This window comes from Camponotus vicinus, unplaced genomic scaffold, assembly GCF_025532165.1.
Source record: "Camponotus vicinus isolate PSW18456_S1 unplaced genomic scaffold, iyCamVici1.0 SCAF_7, whole genome shotgun sequence".
NCBI classification, from domain to species: Eukaryota; Metazoa; Arthropoda; class Insecta; order Hymenoptera; family Formicidae; genus Camponotus; species Camponotus vicinus.
The window spans coordinates 3,450,226-3,467,939 of record NW_028141979.1 but is presented as its reverse complement, the minus strand read 5'-3'; the positions used below and the strand labels follow the sequence as shown (position 1 = coordinate 3,467,939).

The 17,714-nt window shown below is 36.9% G+C and overlaps 1 protein-coding gene across 1 annotated transcript in view; it reads right to left on the bottom strand.

Moving 5' to 3' along the window:
* Vacht (Vesicular acetylcholine transporter) overlaps positions 1-17,714 on the bottom strand; it is a 69,649-nt gene that overhangs the window by 19,682 nt on the left and 32,253 nt on the right. Inside the window, exon 4 of the mRNA XM_083103706.1 lies at positions 9,298-9,489. Within this exon, the coding sequence (XP_082959832.1) occupies positions 9,298-9,489 (192 nt within the window). The remainder of the gene's footprint in view (positions 1-9,297; positions 9,490-17,714) is intronic.

Here is a 17,714-nt window from a genome sequence, read left to right as displayed (position 1 = left end):
CATTATCCATTATCTATGAGATAATAACGATATTTGTTTAAATTCTAATGATGTGTTATGGAAATCTGGATTTTCCTGAAGATTTATGGGATATTTAATTATCGTCGACACAATGAAGATTTCGAAAATAGACCGCTTGCAATATGTTGCGGAAGAATTGCTACGTGCGAACAAACCAAATAAGCATTTTTTTCTTATGTATAAATGTAAGTGATCCTCTCTCTCTTTCTCTCTTTCTCTAGTTAAGGATCGCTCGCGTGTGTGCAGTGTAGTTGTGAAGGTGTGCGGGCTGCCGTAAGCAACCTGCATCGATCCACCTGACCTGCTCTGCCGACATCGTCTTTTCTTGCATGTACACACCCGAACCCGGAGACGATTTCCTCGTCGGTTGCACGTTTGCACGAACTTGTCCCTCGAATCGCGTCGCGTGATAAGTTTTAAGAGAGAGATTTAGATTGTAGTTTTCCTAAAATTCAAGCACATTGGACGAATAGTGCGATATAAATCGTGTAATAAATCGTATACTTTCCTAAAGGCCGCATTTTTAGCCTTTATTACATGCTTTTATGATGTTTATAAATAGCTTAATTATTTTCGTATGCCTAATACCTATTCGCTGAGCTATTTCAGAATAGCCTTTTTTAATGTCGTAAATAATTCTAATATTATTCCAAATTTATGTTCGCCTTGTTTTTATTCTTGATCTCGATATTTCTTCGGAGAGACAAAGATGTAAACCAAACCGCTCGTCAAACCATTTCGAAAATTTCATTTCGGTTTTGTTTCTGGTCCATGTCGAGGCTCGGAGAGCATTTGATGCTGAGGACCCTTCTTCAAGGACGAAGAAGGGGCTGTCGAGACGGGATAGAATTAAAGGTTAATCCCGCGGGGTATATCTACTCGAGAGATAGAGATAGAAAGAGAGAGAGAGAGAGACAGATTTTCCTTTTTCTCATGTTCTACGAAAGGGGAAGGTTTTGTTTTTCGCTCGAGACTGGAAGACACCATAAATATTTGCGTTCTTAAGTGCTTCTGGAATATAAGACTCGGCATCACGTCGAGCGGATTCAATTTCTCTCTCTTTTGCAAGTTGACGGATGCTCTTTTGAATAAAAGACGATTATCTTGACTTAATCAGCTTCACCGAAAATGGCAGTGACGTCATTGAAGTATTCTCTAAGAGGTTTTACATGTACAATTGATTTGAACTCATCTTATTTATAATATTCTCTGCGATCTGTTTTACCTCGAAAATGAGAAATATCATGCAAGAATCGCACGTTTTACATTTTATTTTTCTATATTTATTTTCTTATATACAACTATCGAAATTTTGCAAATTTATCAAATGCTCTTGTATTTTGAATGATATCAATTCTTTTTAATCAGATTAATTTTTAATGCATATGACGTACACTTTAAATGCACGAGAGATCATCTTCCTTGTCCCGTGTGTGTGTTTCTTTTTGAATTGTGAATTTTTTTAGTCGTTCACCTCCGCCTCGCATTATGTCCTTCGCGCGCCGTGAATCTCCCGAGTGAGATTGGCTTCGTGCACCCCTTATTCGCGTAGGGACGATTTACCCACCGCGTATCGGATATATCGGCCAATTTCGTGAACGACTCGTTTTGTTCCTGCCGCTCGTTCGTGTCTCTTGGGCTCGTTTCCATTCCTTTATTCTCCGAGTATTGATGAAGAGAGCGATAGAACGAATTGGAAATTATTTATAAAAATTTTACCGCACAGTATCTGTGTTTCTTTTCGCGATCACATCTTTCTAATGAGAATGTTATAGAGCTTAGAGTCTTAGAGAAATTTTTCGAATAAAATGCAAGATGAGCACACCTATAAAGCACAGGTGACACGAGCGGCGATAGCGAAAGGCGAAACGAATAGGACAAACCGCGAGAGCGAAAACATCGGATAGGGGTTGCCGCCCTTCGGATATAGGCCGTCGTTTGCCGTCGTATCGCCGTAGCGATCCCACAGACAATCCGTAAGGGCTTAGCACTGTTTCAACAAGGGATTACTAGCGCGTCCCTAAGCCAGGCGATACGCGATCCCATTGTGGACCTGCGTCCGCGTCGGGGACAAACATTTAAATTGCCAAGATTAGGCGAAGTGGGAAGAGATGCCGCTGCACCGAGGAATTCTTTGCAAACATGGATCGTCCATGTTTAGTATTTCTTTTAGAGCAGTGCAGATTTAAATATATTATTCACTTGGATTATAATTTAATTAAATATATAATTTAATCTTTTTATTTATTTATTTATTTTTTATCTATACGAAATTGTCCATATTTCGACGTTTTTTCATGAACGTATATCTGTAGGATATTTCATAGTCTGTATTCTCATTCTGTTTCTCTTCAGGGATTTTCTTCATCATAAATTCAGAGCATTTTTTCCCACAACGGTGCAATCTTTTTTAATTAAATAATAATTCGCATTTATTATCAATTGGGATTTCCGTGATAATTAAAGAATTCTTTAATAATTATAATTAGCTTTCTAATTTAAGCAAAATGAATTTATGTGGATTTGACGTCACGATGAGAACCTCAAGAGAAACGCAGTCTTGCCACAGGTAACATTTTAAAGTGTGACACATACACATGTTTACCCTTTCCATAAGTGTCTCTGGTTGGCGACAATTTATGTACCCGCAATATCTTATATTGCCGTGTATCTACACAGGATGTATCAGAAATTGTGTCCCTGTTTAATTAGAAACTATTTAACGGAGAATTGTCGGAGAATTTGCGGAGAATTTGTCTGTAAAAATGTTCTAAAATATCGTCATCGATTGTGCAATTTTTAAAGTTTCAACATCAAGTGTTTCAATACAACAATAATCTAGTTGTAATAAAAATTTACTTGAAATTAAATGTAAGATGAAATTTTTTGTCATCTACTTAAGCTTTTAAATGTAAATTTCATGGCCTGATGTGCTAGCAATTTTTTAATTTAATTTAATATATATATGTAATTGTGAGAAAGAGTATTATACTATTGGAACACCTTATGTATATATTTTCGCGCCGCGATTTACAACACAGGATTGCGTGCAAATAATCACACTCAATCTCGAACATCCTCGATATTTGCACGACTGGAAAGCGTGAAAACGTCTTTAATTCTTTCGCGCCTTCCGATAACATGATTGTAAGCAATAATTTTGTTGTCTTACGCGTTTTTATATTAACATCTTTAAATCAACTCACGCGTTGCAAATAAGATGCTTTGGCTTATGGTCAATAGTGATGCTAATGGGATAGTTATGATCCCGCAATATATCTCCTACTTGATTAGTAGGATAATTATGATTTTGTAATGCTAAATTAATAGTCAACATTTTTACAGATTAAACGATCAAATAGATACTTATAATTTTTATTGAGTCTATATTTCATCAACTATTATTTCATGATTAATTAATAAGATGCAGAGCATCATGCATAACAATTAAATGTACTATATAAGCTCTAACACAATTTATTTAATATAAAATTAAAAGTAATGACAGAGGATATAACACTTTCATAAGAGAAAAAAATGGCTGACGTAAAGGTAGACAAGGTACGAAAAAGGAACATATATCCTTGTGGCATATCGATTCCGTCGAGGTTTCAGCTCTATCGTCCGAACCATGTCGGACGATCCTTGACGCGTCTCAAAATAGAACAAAAAGGAAGTGAAAGGAAGGAAGGAAGGAAAGAAGCGCAACTAGGATCCTTTGTATCGCCTCCAGTGCGTGTCGACGGGAGAAATATTTTCTTTTTACGCGAGACGAGTCCCTTCTCTTCTCAGGCACGAGGTGGATCGCGAAGTAAAACGGCCACCCTCATTCAACCCCGCGTTTTCTCTCCTGTCCGCAGGGATTCATAAGAAAAGTTACGTACTTTGGGGCGGGGAACACCCCTCTCTCGAAAAAGCACCGGCTCGGTTTAGCTTTCGATCCGCTCGTTCGAGTAAACGCTCGGCTTCATAGGATCAGCCGTTTTCCTCTTCTCGTGTGTCTCTGAGAAAAGTTTTCTTTTTCCTCGGCTGTTCAGTTTGACGGCAGTTTTGCTTCTTTATCCGCGGAGAATAAATGTAATAAATACTGGCGAACTTTGTCGGATTAACAGTTTTCTTCCTCACGAGCTATTAAGAGAGAAGCTTTTGTTTCGTACTATTTTTTATTTCGTACTATTTTATATTTGCATAATTTTGCATTATATTATATTTTAAAATAAATTAACATTTTAATTTACGATCTTTTAACGTGAATTTATTTGCAAATATTTTAAGGAGTCCTCAGCGCGATATTTTTTTCCTCTCAGGACAGAGCATAATATCTATTTTTTTATGGCAGTAAATAAATTTGAAAGAGATTTAGTACATTTACTCTTTTTCTAATTTTTAATTAATCTTCGATATTTACTCCACATATACTTTAAAGTGTCCAATTTATTTCTTCATTCGCCGATATATGTATGTAGCTCCTAAGCCAACAATTTTACGAGGCAAGGAGTGAAATTATGTTTTCCAAGTTTCGGATGTGCCTGCCTGGCCTGAGAGGCACCGTCACTTACGCAAGTGAGAGCTTACGGCCATAAAAGTTTATTGCTTTTTCCTTTCCGTACTTCACTCCTTTCCCAGCTTCACGCGGGGATGAGACTTTGTCGTATCTCCCCGCAGAAGAAGATCCCTCTTGAGTCCCGACACGCGGCCATTTGCACGTGCTCGTGATATTTCTGGGTGGCATCCACCTGCTCTTCCATCCTATCTCTTTATCTCGTCTTCTTGTGTGTCCAAAGAGGATACATCTACTTTAACTGCTTTATAGTGGGACATCGCGCTACTTTCATACTCATTTAAATATGTACGAATGTGTTGGATCAATATTATTTATTTTACGGATATCATTAAGATATCATATATGTGTAATAATATATAATTGCCATTCAAATAATAATAATTAAAATTTTTCTTAGCGATATCTTTCTAATTTTTAAATATCCTTTTCACGGATTTGGACTAAATTTGCCACACAGAAAAAAAATAAGTGTCAAATTAAAACTTATATACTTAAACTAACGCGTTCATATATACGCGACAATTTATAATCTTCTTAGAAGAATTTTGATAATTTTAAATTTCAACAATATTATAGTCTTATTTTAATATTGTAATTGTCACCTCAAGAATATATAATTATTTAATTCTACTTTTAAAAAATTATAATCTTTGATTTAAAAATGTTATTTTCTATCTAACATTGTTTCTTTTCCATTCAAGAAAATTAAATCTTAAATCATAGAGAGAATATATTTTTCTTGATTAAACTATATAAAATGGTTTCATTCAAGAGTAAGCAATTATTCAAGCAATTATATTTTTCTTTAATTAACGCAATACAACCTTATTTCAAGATTTCTATGTTAAAACTAAATATATTTTCAAAACAAGAATGTCCTTTCTTTCTACGCAGGATATTCTGTTTTGCATTATTTTTTAATCATAGATTTCTTGGATCAATCTGAACTCAATTTTTGGCAATGAAAATATTTATGACTTTTGTATTATTTATTGAAAATAGAGAAAGTTTATATCGAATTAATTTTCAAGAAAAATTAAATATAATATCAAGACATTCCATATTCTTTGATTACAATTACATACAAAGTTACACGCTTGTAAAAATTTATGACTTAAAACGGAATTTATTTTCTCGAGAAATGTTTATTAATGTAAATGTTTATTACGTTTGTTATTCGAAAGATAATTGCAAAGAACTGTTATTTCGCGCTCTGTACAAGAAATTTCTCTCTACGGAAGTAGAGAGAAGATGCGAAATTAATTTCCGGGAAACGTCTGCGAATTCGCGAGCGACTCATACCGGCGAAGTCACGAGCGTTTCATAATCGCATCGTCGACGAGTTACGTTGCGACAAGAGCGCGAGAAGGGACGAGTGCGACGGGGATTAATTCCGGGCGTTTGTAATTCGAATTGAATTTACCACCGCGGAAACTATGAAGCAACGAATGGACAGACGGACGAATGAACGGACGGGGTCGCGGCAGGCCCGGGCTTGCGGATGAATAATGGAGGCCCCAATGAGATTTTCCAGTTCGCCGCGGGGCACCGTAATATTAGCTTACCGTCGCCATCGCGACTCTCCGAAACCCATGGTTTTGGGTTCGGCGTCGACCCCGCGCTACGCGCTTTTATACCTTTCTCACCCCGAAGCGACGACTATCACCGGAGAACAAACGCGGAAAAAATGTCAAGTTTAAAGGGGATCGAGCGCGAAGATTCACACACGGATGAATTAATCAATGCTGGCATGCAATACTAGAAATGAAATTTTTCCCTCTGATGTAAATAATTATTATAAAATTGTATAATCTATTTATATGGTACACATATTTCTAAAAATTAGTCTAGTCGTGTCGCTTAAATTGACCGGCGTTCGCTTTTGCGATACGTCATCCCAAAACGCGTAACTGGATAATGCGGCCGAGTATTCCCATCGATCAGATGAATGAAGAGATATCGTGAAAGGGAAAGCAAGAAGGAGAGCGACGGCAATTCCTGCGACAGCCGCCGCTGGCGAGAAAATTGCTTTCGGTCTGGCTTTTCGCGACACTTTGGTTCGGATGGTGAGGGAGGACCTCGTCGGCGACTCTTAAAGAAACGAGAAACGAGAATGTATTTCCGGATGTATGCCGGCAAATCGAAAAACCCGGAGCCGACGATTGTGCGAGCAAACGCCTCGACCGTTTCCCGCTGAATGGACCGTTCGGCTAAATTAGAAAAATTACATAAGAGAGAGAAAATGTAGAAAGAAGAACAGACTTCTCCCAGAGTGGTAAGAAATAAAGAGATCGCTGTGTAGGAGGTCACACTGAAGGAAGAATTATCGCGCAAACAGATTCTATTCTCGCGAAAGAAATTTATTCCTCGAATGAAATTGCGGTGGATTCCACTAAATTAATTTGCAATTTAATGAAAATAGTTTCGGGCATATCATAAATTCGGGCATAAAATAAATGCGTATGAATTGTGACACATACCACACCACAGATCTATGGAAAAATATATTCTCTGATGAATATAATTTCGCAAAACAGTTGCTTGAAAAAATTTCGGGATGCATCTAATTATATATTTCATACCAAGTACATGACAGATATAAAAGGTTTTTTCAGAGATAAAATATACTGATAAAATATACTGATAAAATATATTGATAAAATATACTGATAAAAATATTTGTAGAGAGAAGTAAAAATATTTTTTCATCTAATAGTTTAAATAAAATTTAATCGTACTTATAGCTCTATCATACATAATTGTCACACTTTATTTAATCGTCTAGAAAATTTTATATATAGTGACTTCACGTCACTGTTTTTACTCTTGGCGGAGATATTTTATACTGCAAATAAACTTCTCTGCGGAAATAACACACTTCTGACAGCTGCTGTCCGGAATCAACTAAAGCATAATATTATTCGCAAATATTTATCGTCATTTCTCGACAACGTAAATGCATCTTCTCATTTATGTGAAGATATTTTATGCTGGAAATAAAACTTTTTGCCCAACTTCTCGCAAAAATGTACATTTGACATATTGACGCAACCGTACTTTTGATATACTGATAATAAACCTTTCCCAGAAAACGAGTCCATCTGGACCTCGAGAATGAAGTAACGTTTTTCGCATATTTAGACCGACACAGTCGCCTCTCTGCTCGGCAATCTTACGTACAATGTGACTCCGTGTCACCCTTCTTGTCCTCCTTATTCCTTCGGCAATATTTGCATTGTTCCGGTATAGTCCGCGCGCGACCCCCTCATGTCCGTCCCTTTTCACCGGTGCGTTGCGAGGGGCGGAGGGAGGCGCCGGGGCCCTCGTAAATCCATTTATTTATTTATTTATGTGCCACGGGGGGGAGCACGGCCCCGGCGAGGGGGTGCGAGACGCGGCTTATAGCCGGCGCATGCATCGAACCGGGAATCCCACGGGAGCGCCCGCACAGGATGAGGGGATGGCAAAAGTCACGGGGAAACGTGCGCGGATACTCGACTCCGTCTCAGGAGCGCGCTTCTCGCCGTTCGGGATATACAGGGTGTTTACTTATTCGTGCATATTTTCTGTTAAAATGTATAAGATGCGACTTCTCTCCCTATGAGAATTTAAATGAGATGTGAGAATTACATTTTGAATTTTTTTTTTATTCGACAGAATTAGAAATGTAAGTCTTATTTCGCGTACCTTCTTATATCCGTATAAAAAATGCAAGGTATTTTATTAACACTTAGAATTTTTAATAAAATTCTGAAATTTTAATAAAATTCAAGAAATTTGTACGTGCGAAGGATTTCCTTAATATGCATCTTTGATGAGATATGACTTTTTGTTTTTCGATATTTCTCAGTTTCTAAAATTTAATAATTTATCTAAGTAGAGTTTTGTAAACATTTATCGATTTTCGAATATTTATGAATAAATAAGAAATATAATATTTTGAATAAACAAACAAATTTTTTAAGAATTTTTCTCTCTTTAATTTCAAGTAATCTTATTTAATCTAGATATTATTACAAAAAGAGTATCGTAATTGAACACGCAAATTTTATGCGCAAAATTTTGAAACATTGCAAACATTGTTCTAAAAAACTTGTTTAGATGCCAAACATGCACGTTATTATTTTAATCTGCATACGTATATGAGAACTGATCCCATTCTTCCCCGATATCACGATTGATAGAATGATAAGCGAACACCCTGTGTAGCAGAGGTAAATTCTCCCGAGGCATCGCAGTCTGAAACGAAAATGGTGTTGTGCCACTTAGAGGTGCCGCGGAGAGGATCTCTCTCTCCCGGTCGATCCCCATGACTGTGACACACCACCGTGGCTTTTTCTTCTTCCTCTTCGCCGGATAGACCCTCGTTTTAAAGCGACGACCGTATTAGGGATTACGCTGTCTGACTCGGCTTTCCGAGACAGAACCGATGTCTTCTCGACGATGTTACGGAATAGAGAAGCCGATCTCGCATTGATGATTTAGAAAGAAAGCTCGTAAACTCAAGATTTACATGGACAGATTTGCATAGACGTGAAATGGAATGTAATGTCTCTTAAAGCGAAATATCGATTCTTTTATCAACCGAATTTTAAACAAGATATAGAGAGTTCGATTTTCGCTCTTACTTGTAAGATTATTATAATATATTTTGCTGAAAGGTGGATGTCACAATTTGATTGTTATTTGTATAAAAAAACATGATTACTCACCCAGTTGGTCATCTTCTGCCTACGTTCCAGGAGACGTTGTTGGAGTTTCGGCCCGGGACCCGAGAGGAAGGCTTTTACCAAGCTCCGAGTCCTTTCCAGGTGATTCGGCGTGATGACTTCGACCTGCGCCAAGTATTTCTGCAAGGTCGTCTCGAGGTCCGAAACCGGAAGATTCGGTAGAGTTTCCTCCTTCTGCAAATCGAACAAATGACGGAAATAGGCGATTACTACGAGAAAGAAGGTCGGGTTTAACGAGTCATTATATCTAAAATACGATGAAAAACATGGATTAGATTTTTAATAGAAGCGGTGTATATGTTGCGAATATTACTATTATTATCTATCGCATACATATATTTTCTAAAATTATTCAGTGATACAATTTATCACAAGAAAAAACACATACACATATATATGCAGTTTTATTTTAACTGTTACTTGTTGCAGGTTTGAACATATATTTATTTTTTTGTATTTTTTTATTTTTCTTTAGAATTAATTGACATTTATAGAAAAAGACAAAAAGCATTGTAAGAGGCTGGTGGCTCTCTTTATCTAGAAATTAAATATATTACAAGCTGTGTTGGCTATTATTGCGTAACGTAGTACCCGAGAGTCAAAAACGAATAGACGATGTAGAAAACGATGACGTAGGGCAACCGGAAATTGGCAGACGGAAGGGTCACGAACGGCGCTGTCTCCACCGCCGGCCCTACGTGTATTCGTTGCCCTTTGCGGAGCTACGGCGATTGTAAAATAAAGAATCAATCGAGAAACGAAGCGTGCCTCTGGTGGAGTAAGGGCCCTTAAGGCTAGTACGGTTGGTTGAGCGGAATCCCCTTTTGCAGGCCTAACAAGACCAACTTTGCGATCCGAACACCCTCGTCCTTCAGCTTGAGTGTTTCCGGCGAACTAGCATGGGCGAGAGAAAAGTAGGGAGAGGAAGAAAGAGACTCGCTGTCGTCCTGTAATGGACTTTACTCCCTTTTTACTATATTCGCGTGTTTATAGACTCATTAGCCCCTGGGCCAACCATTTTGTCGCACGTGTTCCTTTGAGTAATTTATAAAACTTTAATTAGGGTTTGTGTTAATAACATAGTATCCTTAATTGAGCCTCGCGCAAAAAATATGAAAATTAATGTATTCATAAGACTTGGAAATTAATACGTAATCGCATTTATTTCTGGCTTTTTAGAAAGAATATATACATTTTTTAAAAATTAACGCTTTGTTCATTTTGTGAATCAATCGATTAGAATTTGACCTAAGGAAAAAGTAAAAAATGAGGAGAACTAGTTTTGCAGAATGTCAATTCTCTCTATCTCTCTCTCGTGTTACTTTCAACTCCTCAAGTATTTTACCGATCCTCGAACTTTCTTCAGGAGAACTTTCCCTTGGTATTATCTGCTCCGATAAATAGAATCCTACCGTACGCGCGTGTCAAGAAACTTGTTACGACGCGAATTCCCGCGCGATCAAAGGGCTCAGGACACACGCGAGGAGTTTCGGGCCGAGCGATTCGGATACGAGAACGCAGTGGCCTCCAAAGGAGGGATCGCCGGGAAAGGGACGGCGGGACGGGGTGTAAGGTCGTTAGCGGAGTTTCGAGCGGTGCATAGCAATGAGGCTTGAAAAGGGGCGGAAAACCTCCTGGGAATCCGTACACCCGTTATATGGAAGGCGAAATGAAACGAGGGGGAGGGCGTGCGTCGTGTCGCGAGAGGTGCAGGAATTGGGATCGGCTGACTCATGCCACGCAGGATAATCGAACTCGTTACGAGAATGCGTTCCCCGGATTCGTTTCGTGCGCGGAATCGCGAATCGCGTCTCCTGCTGCCGATCGTCGCGAGTTGTATAAAGAAGGGGAAGGAAGGAAGGATTATCGTACCCCCGATACAATCTCTTGGACAATTGCTTTCACATATAAAAATACTCACCGTGGTTCTGCGATAAAAGTTTAGAAAAATGACCGGAACGACTTTAGTTATAAAGTTGTTATTTTTTGCACCTTGATTTTGCACTTCACGTAAACTCGTAAAATTGTAAGAAAGAAGAGACTAGAGTTTAACTGCAGAGATTTATCATTGTGTGTCGCATTGCGCACTAGTGTATTAGAAAACATCGCGCGCAGGACGAGAAAAGAGAAACTAAAGAGTATGAGAGAAGGACGAAGGGTTGTTACATCCCTTAGCCGAATAATCCTGTCGAGGAGTCAGATCGATGAGTACGATCGACACGGTTCGCGAAACAACGGAGCCGCTCCTTATCGATGCAAAACAGCGCGGAGGGTCGTAGCAATTAAGAGATAACAAGGTTTCCTCCCCTCGGTACCCCTCCAATTAGTAACACTCCCGCTGTACTCGCTGTTAGACGACCATCCGACGATTCCCCTCGCCGCAGTCCATCGCACCCCCGCCCCCAATTCTCTCCCTGCCGGGCCCCCTTTTCCGCTTTTTCGACCTATCTCGATTCTGTTTGCATACCGCGACGGTCCACCAGGGACTTCCACGGGAGATTGCGAATCGTCGCTCTCGTGATAGAGGATGCACATTATCTAAGATACCCTCGTAAAGAAGAACTGTATACTGAAAATTCGGGGGGACAATTTTGCTCCCATGCGATGTTAATTCTTAATTTTATTTCGTGTATTATACACAATATAACATTGGAAATGATATTTTCCCTTAAGCGTTTAATATTAACGCAGAATATATTTTGCAATTATTATATCAAATTTTAAGATTCATACAAAAAAAAGTGAGAGTACTTTATTTACTTTAACGTTTTTGAAATGATAACTTTTATAATAATGCTGTTTATGTTTTTTAATAATTATGAATGCATAAAAATGCGATTATGACTAAAAGTATAAAGCAAAATGAGGTAAATAAGACTTTGATTTTCTACGCCAATTAAATTCAATTCTGCTCTATCGACTAGGTACTATTCAAAATAATTCCAATTGTCGATACTGATGAATTGAAAGTAAAAACAAACATTTAAAAGGAGGGCAAAAATAAAACAATACAGTGAAACGGAACAATTCCGCACGAATGGACTACGAGAAATTAGTTTGTAAATCGATAATTTGCTGGAAAATGTGTTGCATCGAGCGGATTATTACACATCTGAGAAAGGAAAGAAAAGAGATGGGGCGAGTGAGAGAGGGAGGGAATGAGTGGGTACTAGTGGACAGGCAATTATTTCGAATTCAGTACGTTCGAATGGCAGCCACGTCCGATTGATTATTATTGAGTCGAGCAAACGAGGGTGCTTGATCGAAGCCAGCCGAGCGTTGCTCGGATTCGGATGCTGATTAGTATCAACGTAAACATACGTTGCACAATTATCATCGAACTGATTTCTACGTGGATTGAAAACTGCGATTTTAATTTATAGTGCAGTGATATTTTTCTCCGAGCATGAGCGAACTGATTTATATGAATTAACATCGATATTAACAGATTCATATGTATATAGGGGTTGCTCTTCATTGGCAAGAGCGTTATATAAATACGGTTGCAAACAGAGTACGAAATTTATTGTTAAACTTTTGCTATATATTTTATACCTAATTTCTCGTATTATAACTAAATTTTAAATTTCAATTTCTCGATAATTGATGATGCAATTTTTATTTTTCTAATTTTGCCAAATTTGAGATAAATTATTTTCTCGAGAAAATATCGCAATTAGTTTGTTTTTGCTCATTAATCGACGCGATGAACAATCTCTAGGGAATACTGTCGCTCGCGCTTAAATGAACTGTCCTTTTCCTTTGATGGGGTTGTTCTTCAATTCAAGGAGAAAATAAGTTTTTCGGCGGCGCTCGAGAGGACGAAACGATTGCCAGGGGCACGAAAGTTCGCGCCAATTTCTCCGGAGGAATGACGACGATCAAAGTCAGATTATCCACGGCGCGAATAAGCGCAACGAAGATTTCGCTTCATAATATTCCACCACGGACTTAAAAAGGATGCCGTAGGGCGTTGGTCCTGCCTCGACGTCTTCCTTAACGGCTCCTTCTTTCCTCGTTAGCGCGATTCTCTCGCGATCTTAATGATGTTTGCCCAGAAATACCGGCGATGAAGGAGACTAACCGCCTCAGCATCTCGCAGCACGAATCCTTGAAATGCAGTATATTCATATTTTTATGAAATATCTCGAAATCTCGCCGCTCTTCTCTTGAGCAATTTTAGCTAATTCTAAAAGTCGCAAGTTTGCTTTAATGAAAATAATCCAGGATTTTGATTCACGATTTAGTTTCTTAGACATTTCAAATTTTTTTCCAGTTAAATTTTAATATATTTTAACAGAATTGAATAAAAAATTTCAATTATCATTGCAATTATATTTGATGATGGAAGGAAAATATAGTTTTAAATTTATAATACTAGTACAAAACATTATATATGATAAAATCTATGATATATATAAACTGGAGACTTAAAATAATTTTCAAGGGATGAAAAACCATCCTGATGGCCGCCGACGCCGCCGCGACATTTTCAGTGTAACACAAACAGCGGCAAACCGAGCAAATTGGCAAACAGTCAGGGATGTGCAACCGTGCGAAGCAATTACGGATTTTGCGTGAACGACGCGCAAACTCTTTGTACGCTGGCGAAGGGCGCGGAGAGGGTTTTTCTGCCTCACCGCAGTGGCGTAGCTTGCCACCCTTCAGGCAAATCCGACAGAACAATTTAATTATCCTGTGAAACTGTCTATAAAAGTTTTAAAAAGAGCGTAATTCATATTATTATATAAATTTTAATTTTTGAAAGAACAATTTTTTCTTCTAATTTCATTAATTATTAATATTAGTCGTAAAAATTTTAGAAACCTTTTATTATATAAATTTTAAAAAGTCTCTTTCTCTCTTTTTCTTAAAAAATATATATTATTTTGATTTTAAAAACTATTGAATTATTAATATAAATTTAAACAAAAAATTAGATTCTTTGACGTTTCGATGAATAAAAATTATTTGTTATAAAACTCTTGACACGAAGAATATTTTTTAAAAAAGAACAATTATTGCTTCAAACTTCTAGATTTTCTCTGCAATTGACGACATGTCTACGCCATTGACTCGAGTCTGAACCCGGTTTGAACCAGGAACGGGCGAACAGTAATTGGAGAGCGGGTTGGGATTACGCTCGCGTTTCTAATGAGGCGACCGAGAACTTGACCCCCATGGAAGAATGCCTAGTACCCCCGAATTTATCTTCCTGATTTGCGTCAGCAGCCTCGATGACGTCGATCGCGTACACATCGTGAAAAACACAAGCGGCCTTGAAGAAAAAAATAGCATGAGCGTTCCACGACATCGCACAATCTCGTCACGTCACATCGAAGTCACGCGGTCTCGCGTGTTCATTTTCTTTCACGTAGCTTCTCGATATTTGTTTTTTTAGAATATTATAAAGTGCATGTTTTATGCGCCACTTATTGTCCTACGTTATATATTATTTAATAAACTGCAATTTAAAAATATCAAATTGCAAAAAAAAAAAGATATCTTCTTGAAATATGAAAACTTGACATAAAATAATATTAAATTAATTTACGCAAATAATTTCTTCATGTGACTAAATTAAAAGAAAAGAAATTTAATGTTTCTTAAATAAACATTAGATTTTATATGCAATATATTAATTGTTGAACCGCTCATATTCCGCGTGATTATTTATTTCAAGTAAAAATCGAGCGGCGGTAGAAATAAAAATTATGAATTATTGTTTCATTATGATTCTTAGGATCTTTAATTTCAAATTGTATATTTATTTATTTATGTTAAAACGTGATGTAGGTAATCGCTCTCACTTATAAAATAAATTACAAATTATATTATATTACAAAATAAAAATTATATAATATATAATTATATGATTATATAACCCTCTCAACGAATACACTTTGACGCTGATGGGAAGGCTTAATACCTGGAAGATTTATCCTGAAGAGGAAGCTAAATATTCATACTCTTGTGACAATACTGTAAAGCAATAAATAATTCATTTATAATGAGCGTATTTAAGCGTAAATGTATCGATTTCTTTAATGTTTTGCGAATAATTAATCATGTCTTTAAGCGATATTTCTCTGCGACAAGTGATTCGGCTTGAATTAATTAGAATTTATTCCAATGTTCGATAATAGCAGAGTGGGATCGTCGTCGTTTGGTTCTTTTCAAGAAAACTTTAATACATTCGTGTATCGATTTAACATGGTTTTTTGAAAGAGTGAATGTCTCCCAAAGGAGTAGTTATATCGTGTAGCATGAGTAAGCAAAACTCACGGTCCCATTTCGCGTTTTATTTTTCTTTTCTGTTTTTATAAAGAAATGAATCGACTTGGAAATATAGAAAAAATAAGATTTTCAAGTTACGATGTAAATAGTATTACATAATACAAAAAAATAATGTTACAGTATTTTTAAAATTATATAAATATATATAAGTGTAATATACGCGATATAATCTTGTGTATATAACTATGTTATATTCATATCTTTTTCCTGTTGTCGTATGCTTTTTTATCGTAATGCTTATATAATTTAATATAACCCAAATAAGAATAGAGGACCGGAAAATTTCATCTTGTTACAAATCTCCACGTGCTGTCATACACTGAGATTTAAAGTGCTACATATATATCCTGATTCTGCGAACATTTTAACAAGAATTCTTCAAAAAGTTTATATCTATCTGCCTTCTTTATAAAATTTAATTTATTTTGAATTGTTGATTATTGAGAATTGACGATACTAAGAACTATTTCTAGTTTCGCAAAAAATCTCGATTCTTAATCGATAAAATAATACGTGAATATGTGAATATTATAGTTTGAGAAAAGTAAAACATTCGAATATCCAGGCATTGAAAAGAAATCATGAAATGTAAATTCACGATGTTGTCAACATTCTATTATTGCACAAATTCATTCTCTTTGCGCTCTGAGCGCGAAATCATCCGGAAGCTGCAAATAAGACATTTGATTAGCGATTAGTGCTGATAATGACGGACGAGAACATATCCGGCACTTCTCTGCGTCCGGAAGCATAAATTTCCGTACAATTTAGTTTCGTCGGAAAATAATTCAGCGAGCGATTAAGAGAGTGAGAGAGAGCGATGGGAACGAGAGGAATGGACCGACGAGAAAAACTAAGAGAAAGAAAGAGGGAAAATGATAGAGAGTCGCTATAGATGACGATACGGTCCACCCTTCAATTATACCAACGTGCGTTTTTATGGCAGCCGGTTTGGCTTACACCATTAGCAACCCGATATCGATGAGACCCATTGGGGAGACCCTTCCTTCCTTCGTTGATGATTTGTTTTCGTTCGTGCAACTTTAAACGCCTTAAAATATTCGAAAGTGTCCCGTTTGTACGTTTACGGGACCTTCTTGATCTAGTCCTTATACGTGCCAAAATTAAAGGAGATACATAGTTCCTTTAAGAATACGTTAATTCACTACATATATATTAATTAAGTCTAATTATAAATTAAATAATTAATGATTGCCATTGTGTTATTTATTCATATTTGTTTTCATTTCCTTTTTTTAATTTTTATTTAATATTTTTATTATATATATTATTTATCTCTTTTTCTTCTTGTATTTTATATTTTTTTAGATTAATATTATTATTATGTAACCGAAGAAAATTTCCCTCCCTCATAATTATAAATTTATTTCTATTTTTATCTCATCTTAATAATAGAAGAAGCACAATATAAAACTCAAAAGTTTGCATATATAGTGAGTTTTTTAATAAGTATGTCTGATGTAATTTTAAATTTTAACATTTCTTTACGTTTCGATAGAATTTTTTTTCATGCAAATTCACATAATATAAGTGAAATAGTATAAATGGAAAGGAGAGACGAGAGAGATTCGAGTTTGGTTACTTTCTCGCATTATTCGCATCTCGCATTTATTCGCCGACGATCGAACTTTGCGATTCGAGTAGGGTCAGTCGCGCTTTCGTGAATAGGAGGCGCGTAACGCATGTTGCGCGTATTTACGCGCGTCCTCGGGGGCTGCTTCAGAAGTTTGCGCTTAATCACGAAATGGACTCAGATTGGAAACGGCAAACTCACTCACTCGCTCTCTCTCTCTCTCTCTCTCTCTCTCTCTCTCTCTCTCTCTCTTTCACTTTCTCTCTTACTCTTGATCGCTTCGGAGTTTAGTTAGCGACACTCGTCCGCGCTTTGAAGTTCAACAAGCTCCCTCCCTCGATCGTGCTTATTAACGAAAATGGATCGACTGTACGAACATCTCGAGACATCTCGTCGTACTGCAAACTCATAGTTATCGGAACAGTGCTTATCGCGAGCAAAGGCATTAAGGCGTTGCAAGCATCAACGAAATGCTTTGATTTCCGAGAACGTTCCGCGTTGGAATTTA